Raw genomic sequence first — 22,000 nt, 5'->3', positions numbered from 1 at the left:
TACGGCCTGTAGTGTGGTCTGTAGTTCTACCCTCTCATGGGGGATGCTATCCTTCACAAGGATACAGACTCCACCTGATGCTCTCTCTGCATCCTCAACATTCTTGGTGTAAGCACGGTAGCTTCGGAAGCTGATGCAATCTTTTAGAAATGTTTCCTGTAAGCAGACAGCTACAGGAGTCTCAGAGTCCATCAGTAGCTGCATTTCCTCGTAATTGGCCTTGAGGCCTCTACAATTCCACTGTACAATTCTGGAATCCATGGCTTATTCTAGATGACCTACTTGGAGCTATTTGGCCTTGGGAGGCCCCCGGGGGGGGTTTCCCTTTATTCCAGTGACCTTGGTATTTTTATTCTTGGGTTTGGATGGAGAGGAGGACAACCCCCTTTTGGGGGAAGTCTTTCTCTCTGGAGAGGGGAGATCCCTCTGGTTAGAGCGGAGGTTATTTCCTCCTCTCTCACCTCGGGCATCCTCTCCGCTTTGATTTCTCCCCTTAGGGAGTTGGTCAACCTCTAACTCAGTAGAGGTTGGGGTGTCTGGCTGGGTTCTCTGAGGAGAACCTGTGTCAGACATGATGTCTCCGGGTTCTCCCGGAGTATTGGTTTTGACATGCTGCTCAGTCTCCATGCTCTCATCAGCGAGCACAGAGAACCTGTTCTTTAGCATGACAACAGGGCTTTCTTGTTTCTTCAGAGGTGTGTTCTTTGGCGGTGTTTTCTTCTGAGTTGGGGGAGGAGGAGGGGGTGGTGGGGTCAATGTGTCCGTCTGTGTGGCTATGGATCTTCCTTTCTTAGCAACAGCCTGGGCGTAGGTCTTTGTCAAGCCGAATTGGCCCTTGGGTAGGGCCAGTACAGCCGATTTCGCCTGGCTAAAGGTACATCCGTTTCTTGCCTTGTACTCCTGCACGGCAACCTCCTGTTTCCACACAGGGCAGTCCTTGGAGTAGGCTGAGTGGCCAGCTTGGCAGTTTGGGCATTTGAACTGGGCTGTGCAGCCCTTGTCCTCATGACCCTCTCCAGCACATCTGGCACACACAGTGTTCCTCTTACAGACTGCCGCGCCGTGTCCATAACCCTGGCACTTGAAGCACCTCATGGGGTTAGGTATGTAGGGCCTCACTGGAACTCGTAGGTATCCTGCCTTCACATACTCTGGCGGTGTCCTAGTTCCGAATGTGAGGATAATAGTGGCGGTTTTGACCTCCTCACCCTCCCTGCGCCTGGTAATGCGCCGGGCATGGGTGACTCCTTCAATGCCCTCCACTATTTCCTTCTCGGAACATTCCAGTAGGTCCCTAGAGCTGATTACACCTCTGCTGGTGTTCAGACTCTTGTGTGGCATGACTTCCACTTGGAGATCACAGAGTCTTCTGCATCTTAAAAGCCCATCAGAGTGTGTCTTGCTGTCTACTTCTACAAGGAGTTCCATTGTTTTGTGTAGCTTAGACACACTCTTGGGCTCTCCCACTACTGACTTGAGTCCCTTATAGATAATAAAAGGGCTCAACTTGGTCAGGCTTTTTCCCTCCTCTGTGCATCTAACCACCAGAAATGATGGCCAGGTGGCACAGCTTTTTGGGACCTCCTCTTTTTTATCGTCAATTCGTCGTTTCTTGCCCAGACATAGGTCTGGGGCAAGTAGTTTTGTGTGTGTTTTTTGGTCCATATATATTTTGGTTAATTCGGCACCTGTGCTCCCCACCCGCCATCGAGTCCAACAAGGGGACGGGCCATTCGGATGTCCAGAATGAGCCCGCCAGGGCTACACAGGTGCTATACTCAGTCAGCTGCTACATCGGACATGTGTCCGATACAGCAGCTCCCTGATTGACCCTCCAGCCACCGCCCTCCAGCATAGGTCGACGACCTATGCTGGTAGCTCGGCATGACCAGCCGGTTGACCCAGAGCGGGCCATCTGGGTCTCAGGTCTAGGGGAACTTGGAGCCAAAGTATTGTGTTGTTGTGGTTTATCCTCAGATAGCCACCACTCAAACACCAGGATCTCTTTATCCCCCCTTACCCGTCGCAGTCCACGGCAAACGGACTGGTCTAGGACGTAGTGAGAATTTAAAGTTAAGGAGACAGTGTGATGATCAATGAAGGCAGACTTAGGAAAAAAGGAGGCAGACACAATGATAGGAAAGAAGTAGGGCACTTTTGAGCTCCAAAAGTGCTAAGGAAAGAGGAGCGCAGTTTAACGTCATGTCTCGGGACGATAAATATTCTCATAAATCCACCAATCTCTAGGCATAGTTGAACAATTATTATTCGCGGCTCAAAACAACAATGTCACCATATTTGTTTCATAATGCTGTTTTTATGTTGTTTTTTTTAAACTGCCACACTTTCTTTATAAAATAAACATGTTAGCTGATGATCATGTTCCATTTACTTTTGCCGGTAGATTCTACATTCAGAGTCCCTTTTCATAAATACACAAATGTTTAAGATCATGGTACCAATCCATCAGAGCAAAGTGAAGCCCCTAGCGTAGGTAAAGATAATTTTTCAACTTTTTTTTTGATGGGCATTTTCTATTGACATTTCGGTGGGCCAGATGAAACTACGTCGCGGGCCCCATATTTTGAGCTATAAGAACTTGAAAACCAATATATTTAAGGTTCCAAAATATCAGTCTGATCAGTTTCAAGCTTTATGTTAAGTCTACAAATATGACTATACTGTTGAAATTAAATATATATATATAGTGTGTTGGTAGTGTCTTTTCATGATTTCTACTTGAAGGATTAAAATGTTTTATTTTGTAAAGAGAAATTCTGTTCTTTCTTTATCTAAGAATCACAATACCAATACATTTGTGCCTTTCAATTATATCCATTCAATTCTTAAAAAGAAAAATGAGCTAATCAAATTCAGTCTCTGCTGTGTAAAACTGCTATTAAATACAGACAGCAGCTAACCTTGACAACTGACTTGATGATGTATTTCAGTATTTTGTCAGCTTCTTTTTTACTTTCTTTGTACTGCTTTAATAGTTTATGGGCGTTGTCTAGCACTCTTCCAGTTGTTTCATCTATGAAAGTCATGGCTATTTTCTTGCTGGACATTTTACCCAGAAGTTTCTTCTGTGCTCTGAGACCAAGGCCTCTTGAGTCAAAGCCAGCTCCAGGCTCAGCCACTAAAATGTGAAATAAAAAATAAAAGTTGCAATCTAAACACCAATCAAATGAATAATTAAATACAGATTATATGAGAATGCATATAGTATGAAGGACAGAGTTGTTATGATTAAGAACATAAACATGTTGTTTTTTTTTAGTGTTACTCATTTGAAAAATCTCATTCACTTAAAATGTGATAAAATAATTATAAATGTTTTTTTACTTATATGGAAAGGTAAGCTAACTTAAGTTGTGAAATAGATATGCTCTGTGTTTAGCTTCCAACCAGTGTCATAGTGCCAACTGTCTAATATCTAGACAACAAACACGTCACTTGTTACTAATAAAAAAAGGTTAAATGACATTATTATTTAAGTAAGTCATTCTGGCCAGACGCAAACTAACTGTTGCTCTGTTTAACCATACTATTAAAGTATAACTGTCACTATCTAGACAATAAAAGTGTTATTTGTTGCTAATTTTAACACAAGTTATAATCATTTTATTAAGAATAAAAAATGGCGTCATTTCTAGATTATTCTGGTCCATGCTTTAAAAAAGAAAAGCTAAAAATAGGTCAGAGTGTTATTTAGACCATTTCTCTTTTTTTTCTCATTATCATAGTTCATACATTTTATAGAACTCAATTTTGATCAGCTGTATATACATAAAAGTGAAGCAGTGGGAAGCAGTTGGTTGCACCTTGGTGCTTTATTTAGGCTATTCTTACTATAGTGTCATTATATAAAAAACTTTTTTTTCAGAATTTTTAGGATGCTTCTGAGTCCACCAAACTCTAATGGGTACCTGACAATAACTAGGGAAAGTAAAGGTGGTTAGTCATTGTGCTGGCCAAATGACACCCTTTCTGCCTTCTAGATCTCAAAGGAGTTGTTTTTTTTCAATTTAAATCTTTTAATCTAGTTAATTAAGAATATTGTCCCTTTTTTTTTTAGTTTCTTAGTGACATCTGTTTACCCTGATTTAGAGAAGCATGGTCAGATATTTGAAATATTAGGGATTATTCTGTGCTTAATTTTTTTGAGTAACCTAGCTGTACTGACATCCAGATTCTTTATGTGTTATCAATAAATGTATAGTTTGTTGAGTCTAAAATGATATATTAATAATAATAATAATAATTTTATTTATAAAGCGCTGTTAACAAAAAAAATGTAGGCTCAAGGCGCTGTAATAACATTACAAATACAAACGTACAGCTAAAATGGCAAACGAATCTAAAAAAGTTTTAAACAGATAAGTCTTAATGTTCTTCTTAAAAGTGGTGTAGCATATTGTCTGTCTGAGATCAATAGGGAGTGAGTTCCAAGAGTGAGTTTCAAGATCAATTTACAATTATAACACAAAGCATTATGTTTTAAGTATGTTTCAACCTTACAAAACAGAGATAAACATATGTTGAGGAGTCAAATTGCCTCTTTTTAATTAAAGAAAAACATTATGTCACCCAGCTGCCTTACCCTTCCCCCAACCCTAACCCTAAGATATATGCATGGATTTTTTCTCAACCTAGGATTAGACAGACCCTACAATTTGTTTCTTAGAGGCAGATCCTAGATAATAATAAAAATAATAATCGTTATTATCCATGAGGAAATTTGTTTTGCAATTGTGCATTACAAATAACAATACATAATTATAGCAAACAATTTGAACAATAGCACACAAAATATACATTCATACCCCAAATTCTCTAAAACATTACATGTGAAGTTTACAACAGTAGGTTACAGTTTGTTTAACAATTTAATTGCCAAAGAAATAAAAGAGTTCTTGTGTCTATTTGTTTTTGTGATTGGTGTCTTATAGCTTCTTTGTGATGGTAAAATGTTAAAACCATGAAGAAGAGGCTGATTTCTTTATGCTTAAAATTTTTATAGCTTTCATAGCAATGTTTTTCTTGACTAGGTGTCAAATTGCGGCTTGCTAGTTGCCTATGACCTCACCATTAGCACTTAACATTTTGTATATTTAAAAAGTTGATTTTAATTTTGTATGTTCAGATTGCCAGTGATGTTGAAGCTTAAAATACTGCAGATGTGAGCATGGTAAAACATTGACATGACTTTAAGGCTAACACTAAAGGAGGACTTTTTTTTTAAGTAGCCTTAATCTTTATTGACTTTTTGGGTGATTTAATCTGTGTTTGCAATATTTTAATTAATTGTCCAACACAGTTCTGAGGTACTTAATAATTTGAACTATTTCAAAGTTCTCCCCAGCTACTGAAACAATATCATTTTATTTTTCTTTTCAGAAGTCTAGAATCATTTCTTTGTTCTTGTTTTTTTTACATTCAATATTTGTACCTTTAGTATTTTTTTTATCTCATTTATTTCTCTTAAGTAATTATTTACATAAAAACTCTTTGAAAGCAGGACAAGATGAGCCGTGTCATCTGCAGACTTTGTTAAGGAATAAAAAATGTTTTCAAGACTAAGACTGCTTTATTGATCCTTATGGAAATTTGTTGTGATAACAAAGACTCTTTTCTCGCATAGACAATACAACAGAAACATATATATATATAAAACAGACACAACATAAAGAGTTCATTATTGAAGATCATTGGTATATAGCTCTGATAACTAGGAGAGGCAAGCCAATACAACAAAGTTAACTACATAAACATTTCAAATCTTATTCCCCAAGTAATAGAGAGTATAACAGTTTAACAATTTTTTCATTGTTTCAGCAAACTAAGGCTAGATTTTTTTGTCTTCAAAATCTATCAATCTATACTTATTGATACATAAACAAAATAAAACATGGTTGCTTACTTTGTGTGTTCAGACAAGTTGTGCTTGTGTAGACTATCTCCTGATAACAATGTAGCTAAGGTCTGAAGTAAACATTAAGTCTTTACTGCCCAGCATGAAGCTGTATTATTGCCTGGATGTGTAGGTAGATTCAGGGCCTTATGGAAGAAGGAATCCTGAAACTATTGTGAAAAAAATATGAACTGATTGGGATACAGACAATAAACAATATTACTGAAATCATCAAACTATTTCACACAATACTGGAATCTAGAATTTTAGAAACTATAAATGTACAGTTGACCTTTGATAGTCTGTTGTATTACCAAAGGTAAGATGTACTTCAAAGAAATTTAGCCGCATGTGTCAAGAAAATTATATTTATGATGTACAGTAATGAGATGTTTTCTTAGACTTTCAATGATATAAAATAAACAATAGACGATAGAGAAAGATCTATTGATCTTAAAATGCTAAAAAAATTCCTCAACTTAGGAATATTAGCTCGATTTCTCTTGGTGAGGTCTTTAATGGATTTCTCAAAATGTTCTGTTTTCTCCCTATTGTTCATAATGTCGTAAAGGGTAGGTCGCTCAGGTCGCTCGATACTTTAAATTGGGCAATTGCCAACGTTTCTCACCATCATACATGACATAACAAGAACTTTAGCACTAAAACATTTGGCAGGTAAACTGTCTAACAGCAATCACAGATTGACAGTCAAGAACCACTTAAACACAGCAAGAAGTACATGAGAAGAGACTTGTGTGTTTTAGAATATGCACGTGCAGCTGAAGCATACATTGTTCCCCAGTTGGATTACTACTGTCTATGAAATATGTAATAATGTAGGCATAATGTTTGTATGCCAGCCAACACCATTATTTGTAGACCTGTCAATGTGCACTGAGAGATGCCTCTATTTGAACATCACAAGTAGCTATGTTGGCCTATCAAAACAAATGTGTTTACATTCATGCAATCAATGCCATCAGGAAGGACAACAAAGAACTAACAAGTCTAAGAAGGCTATTTATAGCATCTTTTAAAGTGTTGGATCTACTAGATCTAGATCTTAACCACATATGGACTCAAGATTTATATACAATCCCATTGTCTTTTGTATTTTGGGCATTTGGTACATTTCTGTAGAAATCATCATGCAAAAAAAAAAAACTGTATCTACTAACTTTTACCTAAAAAAATGTTAATCTATGATCTAGATTTTATATCTATTACATCTTATTACATCTTATCTATTTCTCAGTATCTTGATCTAGATGTTTAGATTCCAATGAAGTAAACAAGTAATTATTATAGTAATGTGTAGAATGTAAATATCCAAACAGCTGCAAAATGTCTTTATACCATTCTGCAAAAACATCAACGCTAAACGATCTAGATCTAATTCTGATAAGAAGTTGCCAACTGATCAATACTAAGCTCGAGTCTAACAAATGCATTATATTTTAACCACGAGCCAATCAGTCTCAAGTATTACATGCCAAGTCCCAACACACTAGATCTAGAATTCTCTCCTCCCCCCCCCCCTCCGACACAAACATATCAACCTCAATAATAAACAATAGGCGAGACCAAAAGAAATAGCAGAAGCCAGAGGTCCAATATTGAAAAAGAGGTTACCCCCCCCCCCCTTCTTTGAGAACGTCTGCGAGTCCACAAACAAAGGCGGGAACTACTTGTGACGTGTTTGTGTTTTGTCTCTGGCCAATCGAACTGCGGGCTCGTTACAGTGAAATCTTAAAACAAAAATGTTGCCTGCATATTAAAACGTTACATGATAACATTGATTAATGACTGGAATCTGAAGATAATCAAAAAGCCGATCAGTTAAAACCAAACAATGTTTGCTCTCTCAATGGTAACTATCCACTGTAAAACAAAAAGGATATTTTTTTTAAATCACTATAGGCCTACCTATGACAAAAAGGTCTTCCTGTATACCAGACACAACACACGGTGACACTTAAATTTTGGGCGAAGAACACGGATTACAACAATCACTTTGACAACTTTTACTTCACAAGATCAATTTCCTCATTGACAATGGAACGCGGCTAACGACCGTATTTCAACATACTTTTCATCAAAGTGCAAGCTATAATTCATTCCTAAACATCTTTGACACGCGTGTAAGCCTAAGTGTTAGCAGTGCGCTAACGACAGACGCAGTAACTCCATTATCGGCCAGGTCACAAATAGAAGAGAACTTTAATAATAACAATTTAGCCAGGACATCGTCCGCTCTAAAAAGTTGGTGTCTGCGACTTATACCGTGCCTTGGATCTATAGCTCACCAATACAAGTCATGTAACAAAACAATATAATACTATAGTCCGGGGTGTCTAACGTAAAAAATATATTTAAAAAACATCTTTCCGATGAGGATATGTTCAGTGTTACAAAATACTTTAGCGAAATTCATGCCTTTTCTTTTTAAAGTAGCAACATTTAAAACCGTCAAATTAATTTTTAAATTTCATTTCGGCACTGACATTTTACAAGCTATTATACACGATGTCAATGCGCCTTCTAATTCACTAGATCTGGCTTTAAGCATTCAAACATGCGCTTGGTTATGAGACGATCATGTCGGGAATGACCTTACCATGTAGACATAGCTGTAACCTATCCCCTGATTATGTCAATGTAACAAAGGTCACGCTAATTTATTAACATATGCGCAATCTCGTCAATACGGTCCTTTCACTCAGGCTGGATGCAGTTTTGAGATTGAACTTAATGTAACGCTGATCATTATTGGGGGGGGGGGGCAGTGTTTCCCGTCATTTTGAAGTAGGACAACCCCTCCGCATTTCTCCCATCGCTCTCCCCTTTCACTGCTTCCCAGACAAGACATGGGGCGAGTCATCATTAAAAGGTATACAATTTAAGAGGGAAAAAAAAAGGGGGGGGGGGCAGAGACCTCTCTCATTATATAACCCAAGGGCGCGGGGAAAATATACAGGTAATTAACCTCAAACACAAATGTTGAAGCTTCAAGCCCGCGAATTGTTTTCTCCTTAAGGAATAGTGCATAGTGGATAAAGCATCAGTTTTAATAATTTCCTTGTCAATATTTAAAACTTTTTTTTTAAACTGCACGAGGAGAGGGCGAGGGAAGTGAAAGAAAAGTGTTACAAGACAGACACTGTACCCCACTCAGCCAGATCAAGTCATGTTCGTCTGTACGTTCGAGCTTCCGGGCAAGTAAAACGCAGTTCTGGTTAGAAGCATGAACTGGAGTTTCTGTCATAGTTTGACACTAGATGACGACACCGCGAGATTTCTCGTGACCTGGGTTCATAGGGTTAAATAAACTTTCAAGGTCGTCACTATGGCCTGGCATTTTTTGTTTTTGTTTACAGACTGGATGCTGCCTTGTGTTATGTGTACCGGACCTCTCTCGAACAGGCAAGGTCAGAGAACACGTTCACAGCCCCAGGCCTAACTTATCTAATTAACGTAACCTTTAATGCACCGCCTCTCCTTGCTTCCAAAATAGCTTACCTAGTTCTTAGTAATTTAAGTGAAATAAAAAAGTATTATTATAATTATGACAAAAAAAAATTAAAAATCCGTCTGAACGAAAATGAAAATGGGTTCGGTTAGGCTGCATCATTAGTAGTAAATTTAGATAGACAATAGATCTTTTACAAAAACACACACGCAAACACGATAGATGGACCAATAGAGTGGGGCATCATGAAATTTTACTTTATCCAGAATGAAACAAAACATATGCACTTAAATGAAAAGTTTCTCCAAACAATAACTGCATAACACAACTCACTATCATACTAAAGGCCATCCACCATACCGGTATTAGAAATTCAAAGTCAATCTCTTTGTATCCCCTATCTGACGTCATAGATAACATGTTCGTCAGAAATGTCAACAACACACAAACTGCCCTCCCACTGCCTGTGGTGAAGACACAAGCGTGCAGGCTGATCAAAGATGACAGTGATGAGATCAACCACGTTAACCCCCGTCTCTTCAAAGAGACCTTTTCCAGAATTGGTGGACGGTCATGCACAGTCCGCCAGTAGAACACTTCCAATTTGTGTGATGAATAGTTAAGTGTTCTAAATTGATACGGAAACGCTGCAGTTCCCGCGATATGAAAAAACGTACTTATTAATTGTTGTTTTAAATTATGTCCAACTTGTATGCATACTAAATAGATTTTTTCTCTTACAAAAAAAAAAGGTCAACATTTTTCTGTGTAAATGTAGTAGTAAGTATGACAGAACTTACTCAACTTAGCAATACAAACGTAATGAGAAAATTATATTTTTTGGACAAAACATCTGAAACCGTTTGCATAATTGTGTTATATATATGGTACGTTTGTTTCTCCCCTACTAAGAAGCCTCCCATGTTTGTTACTATTAATAGTGAATAGTTGTAAAAGTGGTGTATTTCTATGAAAAAGCTGCTTGCATAAATGATTAAAATAAATTCGATTTTTCGGTTTCAGAAGAAAAAAGTAGCCGTTGCATCAAAACTTTGTATGGTCTAAAATATTATGATGTCGGATTCTCACTCTCTTTCCTGGTAGACATCTAAACGGGACGGACGGACAGACATTCCACACAAAACTAATAGAGTCTTTTCCCCTTTCGGGGGCCGCTAAAAAAACTTAAAAAATTAAAAACAAGATTACCTGCTTTATACAACTTTAAAGGGCGATTATTTTGCTCTTAACTCATGATTGTTAAGATTTTACCAAAAAATATTGAGAATTTATTTTCCCTATTGATAGCGCTTGAGATCTAGGCTTAGAAGACGGTGTGCAAAATGTTCCTGAACATTAATTTATTTAACTCTCGAATTAATAATCAATGCCTACATGCGGAAAAACTTGAAATCCGTTCAAGATAAAGATTTTCTACCCTAATCTATATATATATAATTTTTTCATGGCTCAAGAGATTAGACACCAAGTGATGGAAAGATCACTCTTTTATTTCTGTAAGTCGGACGGACTAGAGTTACCCCACGTAATTTTAGAGGCGAAAAAAAAAAAGGGGTGGGGGGAAAAAGTAGTATTCACCCTTCACTAAATAGCAGGGTCGGACTTAACCATTGTGACCAAGAAGTCATGAAAAGAGAACAAGTAATCTACCCTGTATTCGCCCGTCACTGTGGGGCCCAATGCGAAACTGATTTTGCGGGGCCCAGTTTTGATAGGGATACGGATAATAAGTGAAAATTAAGAGTTTGTATTAGAAAATATATTCGTCTTTGCATTTTATTAATTCTTTAATACGCACAGAATTACTACAAGAGCCTTGCATGTAGCGAAGTCATACTGTATATCATTAGAATTCTGCTTCCTACATAGATCACGCTCAATAGCAAGAATTACCAAAGGTTTCAATCTATCTACGAGAATTGTTGACCTCAAGTAATTCTTCATTGGTTTGAGGCGCGAGAAGCTTCTTTCACCAGATTCCACAATTACGGCTAATGCATAATGCCTTTTTTTTTATCGCGCGTAGGATTGGCGTTTTCCATATTGAATGACACCCCAAAATGACAATTTTTGTGTATATATTTCAGGAGATTTGTATGAGTTTTCAAAAGCTTTTAATAATTTCTGGATATTTCCAGAACTTTTTCGTATATTTTGCAATTTCAGGAGATTTCCAGGAGCTCCTGGTAAATCGACAGGAGGCCTCGGGAAATCTGTTATAAGTTATAAAATGGTTTAATTTAATAATTTATACACCTCGAATTAGCGGGGGTCCTATGAAAGTGCGGGTCCCACTGCGGTCGCATAAGTTGCAGTGGCCTAAGGCCGGCCCTGCAAAATAGCGGCGTATGCTACGCCGCCGGTCGACTAGTTTAAATGAATTTTTGTTTATGCTTTGAAAAATCATAACGATCAAACTAGAGTTTTCCCAGTGTAGCCAACGAGCTAGTAATTCTTTTCCCAACGACATATATCAACTGTCAATTTTCTAGGAAATTTGTTAAAGATGTTTTCGAAAATCGCCTCCAGGTTCTTCCCACACACCCAGGTTTTTCCACGAAGGTACGAGTTGAATAGAGGGTAGGGTAAAAAAGAACTCTTAATTAAAATTAATGATAATATAAATTAAAATAAGAATCGCCACTGGTTTTGATGTATCATTATTTGGATAAAAGGTTCCATGTCGGAAGACACGTTCTAATTAGATCCAACCTATACACTTAAAGAATACGTCCTATGAAAGGTTTGTAAAATGTTTTACATGTTTCGGATGTTCCTTCAGAGTTGAAGATAGTTTACTTCCCAGTTCAAACCTCCCGCAGGACGGCGGGGGATGGGAGCGGGCAGGGTTTGAACCCTCGACCGTCGATAAATCCGAACGACAGTTCAGCGCGCAAACCGCACGACCAGGCAGCCATCCTAACTGATAAAGGTAAGGACAGAATGTATCTGTATGACAAAAGGACAGAATGTATCTGTATGACAAAAGGAAAGAATGTATCTGCATGACAAAAGGAAAGAATGTATCTGTAGGACAAAAGGGCAGAATGTATCTGTAGGACAGTGTATCTGTAGGACAAGAGTAGCCACTTCTCAAGCACTGTCCTCAATGATATTCGTTCAACCTTTACCGAAGCAGATGTATGTCAGACATGAACAGATTCTACGCTGACATCTTACACAATAAATACTCATACCGGTAGTGTACACTTTGAAGCAGGTTTGCTAAAGTGAAAGTTAATTAAAGTAACAGTTTGGAAGCAGACGAGATCATAGTCAAAGTATTACACCCCCCCCCCCCTGTAGGCCACGTCTTCCCGGTACTCTCTATGACGCAGCCCAAAAGTTCGTTGACATTATACCCCTACCAGTCCCCACCCTTTTCTCTTCTTACCCTCCACACAGTTTCTATGATTTAATTCAAGGCCGAGGCCGGCCAATCGACAAAATCATTTCCCATGGCACCCGGAAAAGGGTTCAGAGGAATAGTAACTGGCCAAGGTCTGGGGCATGCAAACCAATACACTACACCCAAAGAAAGCTCCCTCCCATTTACAACACACACACACACTGCCACACACCAGAATACTAATCGCACAGTGAGGCGGAAATAGTTCCCGACTGGACAAATAGCACAAACTGAACTGGACAAATAGCACAAACTGGAATACACTAGGAATAAACAAATGACAGAAAAATAATGTATAGCTAAGGGAGCATCCAATTATGACGCCCACATTGAAAGGGGTGTCAATGCCTAATGTTATATACTATATGCTCGTTCACATCTAATAGAAATGATAGAAATGAATATAGATTTTTTTAAATCAAAAAGGCTTTTAATGCATAAATATTTTTGAAGACGATTGAAAAAAACACTACAGGAAATAGTCCAATGTACCGGTACGTAAATACATTAAAACTACAATCATTTTTATTCGGATGATCGAAACAAATGTCTGTTTTCTAATGCTACACAATAGCCATGTAAATAGACAAGACATAAACAGATAGGTTACGCGTACAAATGTATAACTTTTGTCTTGTACACACTAGTCTTTAGTTGTTATTGTAGTAGTTGGCTTTGATCGATCAAGGTTTTATTTCACGTTTATCAATAAAAACTACTTCAGTTGGCACTACTTTGTCCCATCAAAGTTTTGACTTCTGCTTCAGAACTCACTTGAACATCCGGTTAAGTTTCCATTGAGTGGCCTATGAAAAGCTAAGCACGTAATCTGCCAAGAGTGATCTCCCCAAGAAGGTGTTTGAATGGGGCAATCTCTGATGCCACCTTTAGCAATAAACGAACTTGCGTTGTGGCCAAGAGCTCAAGCAATGGGCGAGTTATAGTAAGCATATCTTGACAAACTCAATAGAACTGCATACTGTTCAGGGATTTTAGGGGTGGCACGTGCAACGCCTACATTTTATTGTCAAGAACAAGAGATGAACATTGGAGATTACAAAAATAACAGTAATAGCTTTATTGATCCAAATGGTTTTCTTTTGTTTTTAAAATCTTAGGTTTCTTTAGAATTGTTAGTTTTATTTTTAAATAAGTGCCTTAGTGGAACTCGTTTGTTCCCAATAATCTTACTAGTATAATTAAGAACTTAATTTAGTTGGTTTATTTGCAAGAGCTATTTACTGACAAAACTTTGCGATGTTTTTTAATTAAAACGAACATATCAATACAAATCCGTAACCCCGTTTATAGGGCCAAAAAAACAAAAGTATTATTTTAACTATAAGCCACCTTGTTATTTCAACACCTGACAATAAATCATTATTTCCAAGTCTCTCCAGCCTCGTGCTTATCTAAACAAATCAATAGTTAACATTTCTCTGCCCTTTGAGTGTAGCTGTTGCTACCGTACCCACTTCTGCATTTCAAAAAGCTAACCACATCCTTCTTTGTAGTCCTAACCGCTAGGCATGCTCATCCTATTTAAAAACATGCCAGTTAAAGCTTTTTTTTAATTATTAAATCTAGCTTTTTTTAAGCGTGTAGACAAGCTGAAATCTGATCACTGCGTTTCAATTCACTCAGCACTGTCAAGCAAAACAGCGATAAAACATTTGGAGAGTACTCACCTTCGAAAGGACTAGCTTCTTTCTTGGTACTTTCTACGTACACAGTTCTCAAACATACTCAAGACATGATGGGGGAAAATGTGTCTAAGAAACGGTCGCCCAGCTTTAAGAAATGTAACCATGGGGGAAAATGTGTCTAAGAAACGGTCGCCCAGCTTTAAGAAATGTAAACATATAAATACGAACAAGATAAGGGTCTATTCATAAGACATGAGATAACCTCCATCACAAAGTTTAGTCCTGTGTGACATTCAACTGTTGTTGGTCATTGACTTGTAGCACCAAACTGCTAGTAGGCAACTAAACCGCTTTAGGCGTTTTATATTTTAACCTAACAAGCTTGAAATAACTTTTTTGTGAACAAAACTAAGTATAACTTTGAATTCATTAAAGATTGAACTTGAGATGAAATGAAATAAATGTAGTAGTAATAATTTTAAAAAAGGTAATTTGAACAAACTCTAACTCACTAAGTCTTTACATTCTGGCATCCTTATCTTGCATTTATTCACACTGCATAGCCACCAACCAATCACTAACTTCTTCTCACCGTCACCATAGTAACACACACACACCACTGGACTGAGAAATGTAGCTCAAATAACAAGCAACTTCAAGTTAAAAAAAAACAAAAAAACAATGATACAAAAAAAAAATACAAAAAGTGGGCTCTGCAGTCATTATTTATAATGGACTATTTTCAAAGTATTCTTTGTCATGCAACAAGATAATAACAATCAATAACGCGTTAACCTAAGCGCATTTAATGACCAACTAATTACCAGTACGTTAGAGAAGCAGATGGTACGACAGAAAGTGGTCAACAGTGAACTAAAAACCTATTTCAGACATTACCAGCTCCTACAATAAAAGTCTTGCTCGCTTCAAACTAAGAGACAGAGAGACACCAAGAGTGAAAGGCATCCTGATGTTGTGTGTGTTTGTCCTGATGTTGTTGTGTGTGTTTGTCCTGATGTTGTTGTGTGTGTTTGTCCTGATGTTGTTGTGTGTGTTTGTCCTGATTTTGTTGTGTGTGTTTGTCCTGATTTTGTTGTGTGTGTTTGTCCTGATGTTGTTGTGTGTTTGTCCTGATGTTGTTGTGTGTGTTTGTCCTGATGTTGCAATCACACTTGTATCAACTTAGTTCTTCAAATTCATCTAGACATTAAGACTGTAAGAGGATTGTTCTCTTTCTCCCCCTTCCTCATTTTACATCTTCTTCTAGCCACATGTCAGTTGACAGAAAAGTCTCTACAGTCGTCCGGCACGCATCCCGTCAGGAAGCATAGAAACAAAACTCACACGCAGTCTACTTTACGTGGACCATAGATCTAGCTGTCTGAAGACTTAAAGAGCTCGTAGGCGTATCTAAGAACGAGAAACACTGAGTTAGTGTAGTGGTTGTTGTCCTTTCTGAGGCAGTGACATTTGTGTGACCTAACGTCGCGCATCGACACGTCTTTTCACTCTCTCAAAAATGTATTCAAGCGCAGATACATTCTATTTGGGACAGAGCTGACGTGTGTTTGTCCGGCACGACTCTGGCCTATCAAATGACGAGGCAAGCGCACTCTCTATTGGCCCACACATTTAATTAACGTGCTCCAGAAAATTGGATGTGGCCCGTGGACTTGAAGTTTAAAACACAAACCAAAAGGCTTCAGTGAAATTATTTTTATAAGGGAAAAAAATCAATAAGGGACAAAACTTTAAAAAAAAAAAAAACTAGACTACTCGAACTTGTCTGATACTTCAACTTCTAGACAAAGGCAATGGTTAATGAACATGTAAATGAGTGACGAACTGGTTTGTAAGCATGAAGAGATTTGGAAAGGGGGGGGGGAGAGAATTTCTATACATAATACTTTCTGGCTCACTAATTCTCCCATACGCTCAAGTACCCGGTGCCCCCCCCCCCCCACTCCCCCATCTTGACTCATAACTTAATGCGGCCAACAAAATCAGACGATCTGAAAATAATTGTTCGTGCTATGCAGATCTAGTGATGGTATTTTTAGAAGAAAGTTGCTCACTGGTGAGTACCGAAAGGGCAAGGGTTCAAATATCAAGGATAAAAAACCAAGACAGTATAAAAACAGTCAAGTTTCGAATATGTCTCTCTTATTTTTTGTTGTAGAAATTTGATTACCCTAAGAAAATACGATTTTTCAGATCTCTATATAGTAGCATACAGCGTATGTAATAACATATATATAGTAGCATACAGTGTATGTAATAACATATATATAGTATATATAGTACCATAAAGTGTATGTAATAACAGAGTTTATACAAATTAACTTTAAAAAAAAAGGGAAAAACATAAGAGGATGTATTTGGGTATTCATAAGATCAATAAAAAGACGAACTTTCTCTTACTATGAAAAAGAAAATTCTAGTACAAGGAAGTTTCAAAACAGACAAATTGAAAACAAAAAATATGTGCAAACATAATAAAAATAACAATTCGAGACATCAACAACCAGTGCCCCTAGTTTGGATGAAAGACTTAATGATCTGATAGAGAGATGTAGTAAACGGACAACAGTTTCTCGTATTGGTCAAGAAGTGACCTAAGTCTGCTCGCAGTTTACCAAAAGCTGACTTGTCTAACAAAAAAAAACGTGAGGCGCTAGTCAAGCATGCCCAAGTGGTTAGTGTAAAATGAAATAGTAATAGTGAGATGGGAAAGTAGGAACTGAAGATTGAACAAAAGGCTGGAAAGGAAGGGGGGGGGGGGGTACTATTGAAGTCTTGCAAGAGTGTGTTGTTTCTTCCACATGGATCGAAACGCGAGTCAAAGATTGGTATAGAAACTCGAGTTTCAAAGAAAACTGCTCAACTGTCTGTGACTTTATTATCTGTTGAGCGTTAGTAAAAAAAAAAGACAACATGTATTCCACGTCACTCAAGATAATAATGAACGCAGCCGTTGTTTCCTAACAAAGCTCATACATCAGTATCTGATCAATACATAAACAAGTAAAGATACAAAGTAAAGTGACACAGAGGAAATGAAAAATATCGGCTCAAGTTTCAATTTGGATGTGTATGCATGTTTCAATTAGCATCGATAGAAAGTCACACACGCAAAAAGACACGCTAGAACATTTGTGCAGTTGCGGGGTGATGACAACTCCCTATCAAATATCACAAGCATAACTGTTTTAGTCAAGCGCAGCTGTGCTTTTCTATAGCACAAGTTACTGCTCGTAATATAGAGCAAGTTACAGAAACATAAGTATGCCAGTTATAGATCTACAGGCCATTTTAAGAAGTTACTTGTTAATCTACAAATGCAAGATATGGGAGGCATCTTTCGAATAACTCTATCCTGTGTGGAATTGGAATAAATGTATACGAGTCTGTTGGACAAAGATGGAGAAACTAGAGAACGTTTCAGCTATATTGGATGTCGCTAGGGGAAAAAAAAGTAGAATTACTTTCCCTGCAACGAGGTCCTCTTAAAACTACAGATTTAATTTAGTATAAGACAATAAGATCACAATGAAACAAAACAAACCGAATTAGACAACAACTAAATTAACTTACAAGGTACCTTAAATTCTCTACCTTACTTGACAGTTATTGATGATCTGAAACCAAGCTAGGAAGACTCGGAAATTACCAGTGCCAAGAGGTCAAAGTTCAGCACATCTTATAGTATAAACAGACTTATTGAAAACCGAACATGAAGCAAGCTTGTTTAAAGATTTTGTTCCATCCAGGCGGCAATCCTTGCTCTGGTAGTCACTTCGGTATATAACATCAGCAAGAGGCGACACTAATTTCACTCTCGCTCCAGTAAGATCCAGGTTTAAAGAACAGTTCAGAAGAAGGGGAAAAAAAACTGTGTCACTCCTTTGACAGGGGAATTGATGTTGACTTATTTATTTCACCTTCAGAAAAATATTAAACAGACAGCTCTGATCTATTGATTCTCCTACTACAGCAGATAGCGAGAGGGAATGGCTCGGGGGGAGGCGTGAGGAGAGTTCGAGCGAAATGACGGGAGGGCGAGAATGGGTCGAAGGAGGAACAGATTGGAGAGCTAAAACGATGTGCTCCCTACCCGTGAAATCTTTGCAGGATGGTGCAATGCTTCCACTTGGTTACAATCATGACTGGCAGAAATGTAGGCACAAGGCAACATCCAATTGTCACGTTTATTGCTGTCTAAAAATAAAAGCGAAGGGCTAACATGACGTCACGTCGATATACACGTAACGATCTAATCTAGACATGACGCAGAGACCAAAACTAAGTAACATAAAAACAAAAGTAGCTGATGGTGGTCTATAATTCAAGTAATCTTGCACAACAAAAGTTATTCTAAGGTCCAGCTTCTACACAAGTCGGTGCGCAGGTTTATGAACGCCTATTTCCTCGTTACAAAATTCGTGAATCTCAAGAAACATTTGAATCGAGTGCGGGAATATCCGCTGAAAGCATGTTCAAAAATAAGATTACCGGTATATTTTAACAAATTTTAAAGGTCAAACAAGAGTTTTCACTGTGTAGACAAATAGCAAGCTGTTTGTTTTTTTCCCAAAGATATATATAAACTGTCGACTTTCTAGGAAATAGTCAAAGCCGTTTTCGAAACACGGGTCCAGTGTTCAGGTTCCATCCAGTTTCCGTGATGAGTTTGCATGCTAAAAGGAGGAATCGTAATAAGTTGATGTTAATAATTCAAAATTATTAGGTCTAAATCTAGTAGACAAGTCTAGAAAATCTTATAATGAGCTTTTCCTCATAGGCTTTCAATGGTGGTGAAATTAACGCTAGTATTAGAGGAATATTTAACATTTCACAACTAAAGGCCACGTATCCATTAGAGATGTCTAAAGTCAGAGGCTTTTTAAAATCCAAGCCTGCAATGAGACTTCAACTCGAAAACTAAGTTACAGCTTTACACTTCGCCGTCACATCAAAAATGGCAATGAACAAGCGCAATGGACGAGCTAAAAAAAGATAGAATTTCAACCGTGAAGGTAAATATCTCGTACAGCAGCTGTCCCCAACAAACAACCGTAGTTACTTGTAATACTACCAGGAGACACAAGATTGAGAACCACAGACAATCAATAAGCAGCAGCAAGTCGAGACTGTACTTCATAATAAAATACTGTGAGAAACTTTAGTGTGAGCCGAATTCAACCATCGACAAGATGGTCATAATTTCAAGACCCAGAGACAACTTAATAATCTGTATCAATAAAACAAAATCAATTTCAGCATGCCCTTTCACGTCAGTCGTTGGTAACAGCAGGCAGACGCAAGCAAATACAGAGGAGTCCGAGGTTTTTAGCTGTTTTGTAGGGCAGTGCCCCATAACAATGTAAACACGATGTTATACAGACTAGAACTACTAGAACACAAACTAGTTTTCAAATAGATACGGAGATCTAAGTGCATGTCTTTTACTATATCAAAGATATCCCATGTTGCAAAGAACGCATTAATGTAAATGATTACCATGATTAGTAAAGCCCCTAGATCCCGATTGGTGATTTAGTCACACAAGAGCTTTCGCCGTGTACAGAAAAAACATACAGTGATTCTTTCCCATACTTCTGTCACTTTAGGAATTTATAGTTGATAAAAAAAATATTAAATTTCTTTTTTTTTCTTAGTCAGTAATTCAAATATTTTTTCCCCTCTGTTTATCTCTAGTCGCTGTCACATAATTAGTTTTACACAAATATCTTAATACATGTCTCTAGTATTTACCATGTTGATAACAACTTGATAACAGGCCTTGCAAATGATTTATGAAATAAACTATGCTTAATAACCAGATAATGCAAAGCCGTCATTGTTGTGGTTTGGGAACAGGAGAAGTTTACAATCATATTTCATTCTGATGATGAGTACTTTATTTTAATTTAATAATCTATATGAACTCTTCAGATGATGTTTTATTGGAAATGAAATGCACAATTTAGAGACCTAATTTAAAACAATACAAAACGAAAGATAAGTCATCAAGGCCGATACCACACAGTGTGGCATATATAGTTGATCTATTAGAAATTAGCAGAAGGCTATAAATAGTGTAGAAGGAAATAAATAGAGTGATGTCATTACATTAAAATATGATGAAGAAGAGTTCAAAGTTTCAATCAATATGAATTGTTAGCCTTTAAAGTCATGATGTCATTTTATTCATAGCTACTCATTTCCAGAAAAGCTCTTAATAATCTTAGTTGTGAATGAAAAACTATGATTTTAAACTTCATTTAAGTTTTATTTTAAACAAATGGATGGATGGATGGGATGGATGGATGGATGGACGGACAGACAGACAGAAAGATAGATAGATAATTAGATAGATAGATATGATCAGAACTGTTCTCCCCCCCCCCCCCCAACCCCATGTCTGAACACTTAAATGTTTTGAATCATGAATATCTTTTGTACACAACAAACAGAACAGCCATTTCTCTTAATCGCATGTCTTTTTAATTAATCAACAAGATGACTCACTGGTCAAGGGTCGCCCAAAGAAAAGCTGTCTGAACAATGTGAAAAAAAGGACCAGTCTTGACATGCTGCAAAGGACAGCTGGTGACTGGGAGGAATGGAGGAATTTGGTTGCACAAAGCAAAAGACGCAAGTCAAGGAACTGATTATTTGGAGATGACCCACTGCAGGAGAGCAGATTTTTTATAAATTAAAAAAAAATATTATAAACAATATCTGTGTTAACCTAATGATTATAAGTACCATTGTGTGTGTTCCTATTTTATTTTCTAGTGTGCATGTACTTGGTTGCTACTTTTTTTTCAGTTCACAAGCTTCAGAAATTCATTTTCATGGTTTCTTGAAAAAGACAAATGATTGTGTCTCATTTGCACTGAAACTGATGCCAATAATTGTTCAGTTCACTTCAAAACATAATAACACTTTTTATAGTCATGACCAATGACAAAAGAACATTTTTAAAAATCTGAAGATCAACTAAAATTTACTAAAAGATTGATTAGGCAAGAAAAATCTTTTTTAAATAGTAAAAGTTGATTGGTATAGTTTTCAGAAAAAAAAAAATTATGCCTGACAAATCTTTTGTCTAAGCTTTAGGCCTGCACTTCAAAGAGTTTGCATGAACCCTTATAATATTTTATGTTCATATTACATTTCTCTGGTCTTAAAGTTGCACACAATCCACAGGACTAGGCAGTCAAAGTCTTAGTGAAAGTTTAAGTTAGATCTTTCTGAAAGAAAGTCTGTAATTTATAAGATAAAATTTAGAATAGATCTAAATAATAATGAATTCTTATAGCTTTTATAGTGCAACTTCCATGCTTACAGCATGCTCAGAACGCGTCCAACCTCATTTGTGTACCAGTGGGGAGAGGGGGTATCTGGGAGAAGGTTTTCCGTGCTGCCTTTAGGGGCTCAATAAACACAGCTCTGCTCGAGTCGGGTGTCAAACCTCAAGCCCCCTTGATAAGTAGCCAAGCCAAGCTCAAGCGCACTTAGCCACTCGACCACAC

The 22,000-nt window shown here is 37.4% G+C and overlaps 1 protein-coding gene across 5 annotated transcripts in view; it reads right to left on the bottom strand.

Moving 5' to 3' along the window:
* Positions 1 to 22,000, bottom strand: part of LOC106068563 (tumor necrosis factor alpha-induced protein 8-like) — a 34,781-nt gene that overhangs the window by 9,069 nt on the left and 3,712 nt on the right. Inside the window, exons 1-3 of one of the 5 annotated variants that reach the window (XM_013227975.2) lie at positions 18,061 to 19,536; positions 5,924 to 6,084; positions 2,922 to 3,139 (exon numbers count right to left, since the gene is read on the bottom strand). In XM_013227975.2, the coding sequence (XP_013083429.1) occupies positions 2,922 to 3,139; position 5,924 (219 nt within the window). In that variant the 5' untranslated portion in view covers positions 5,925 to 6,084; positions 18,061 to 19,536. Of the gene's footprint in view, positions 1 to 2,921; positions 3,140 to 5,923; positions 6,085 to 7,151; positions 7,392 to 7,840; positions 8,133 to 18,060; positions 19,537 to 22,000 lie in introns of those variants that run through there. The other 4 variants (XM_013227977.2, XM_056017325.1, XM_056017315.1 and 1 more) reach the window with 4 other exon arrangements.

This window comes from Biomphalaria glabrata, chromosome 1 (assembly GCF_947242115.1).
Source record: "Biomphalaria glabrata chromosome 1, xgBioGlab47.1, whole genome shotgun sequence".
Taxonomy (NCBI): domain Eukaryota; kingdom Metazoa; phylum Mollusca; class Gastropoda; family Planorbidae; genus Biomphalaria; species Biomphalaria glabrata.
This window is presented reverse-complemented; position numbering and strand designations above follow the sequence as displayed.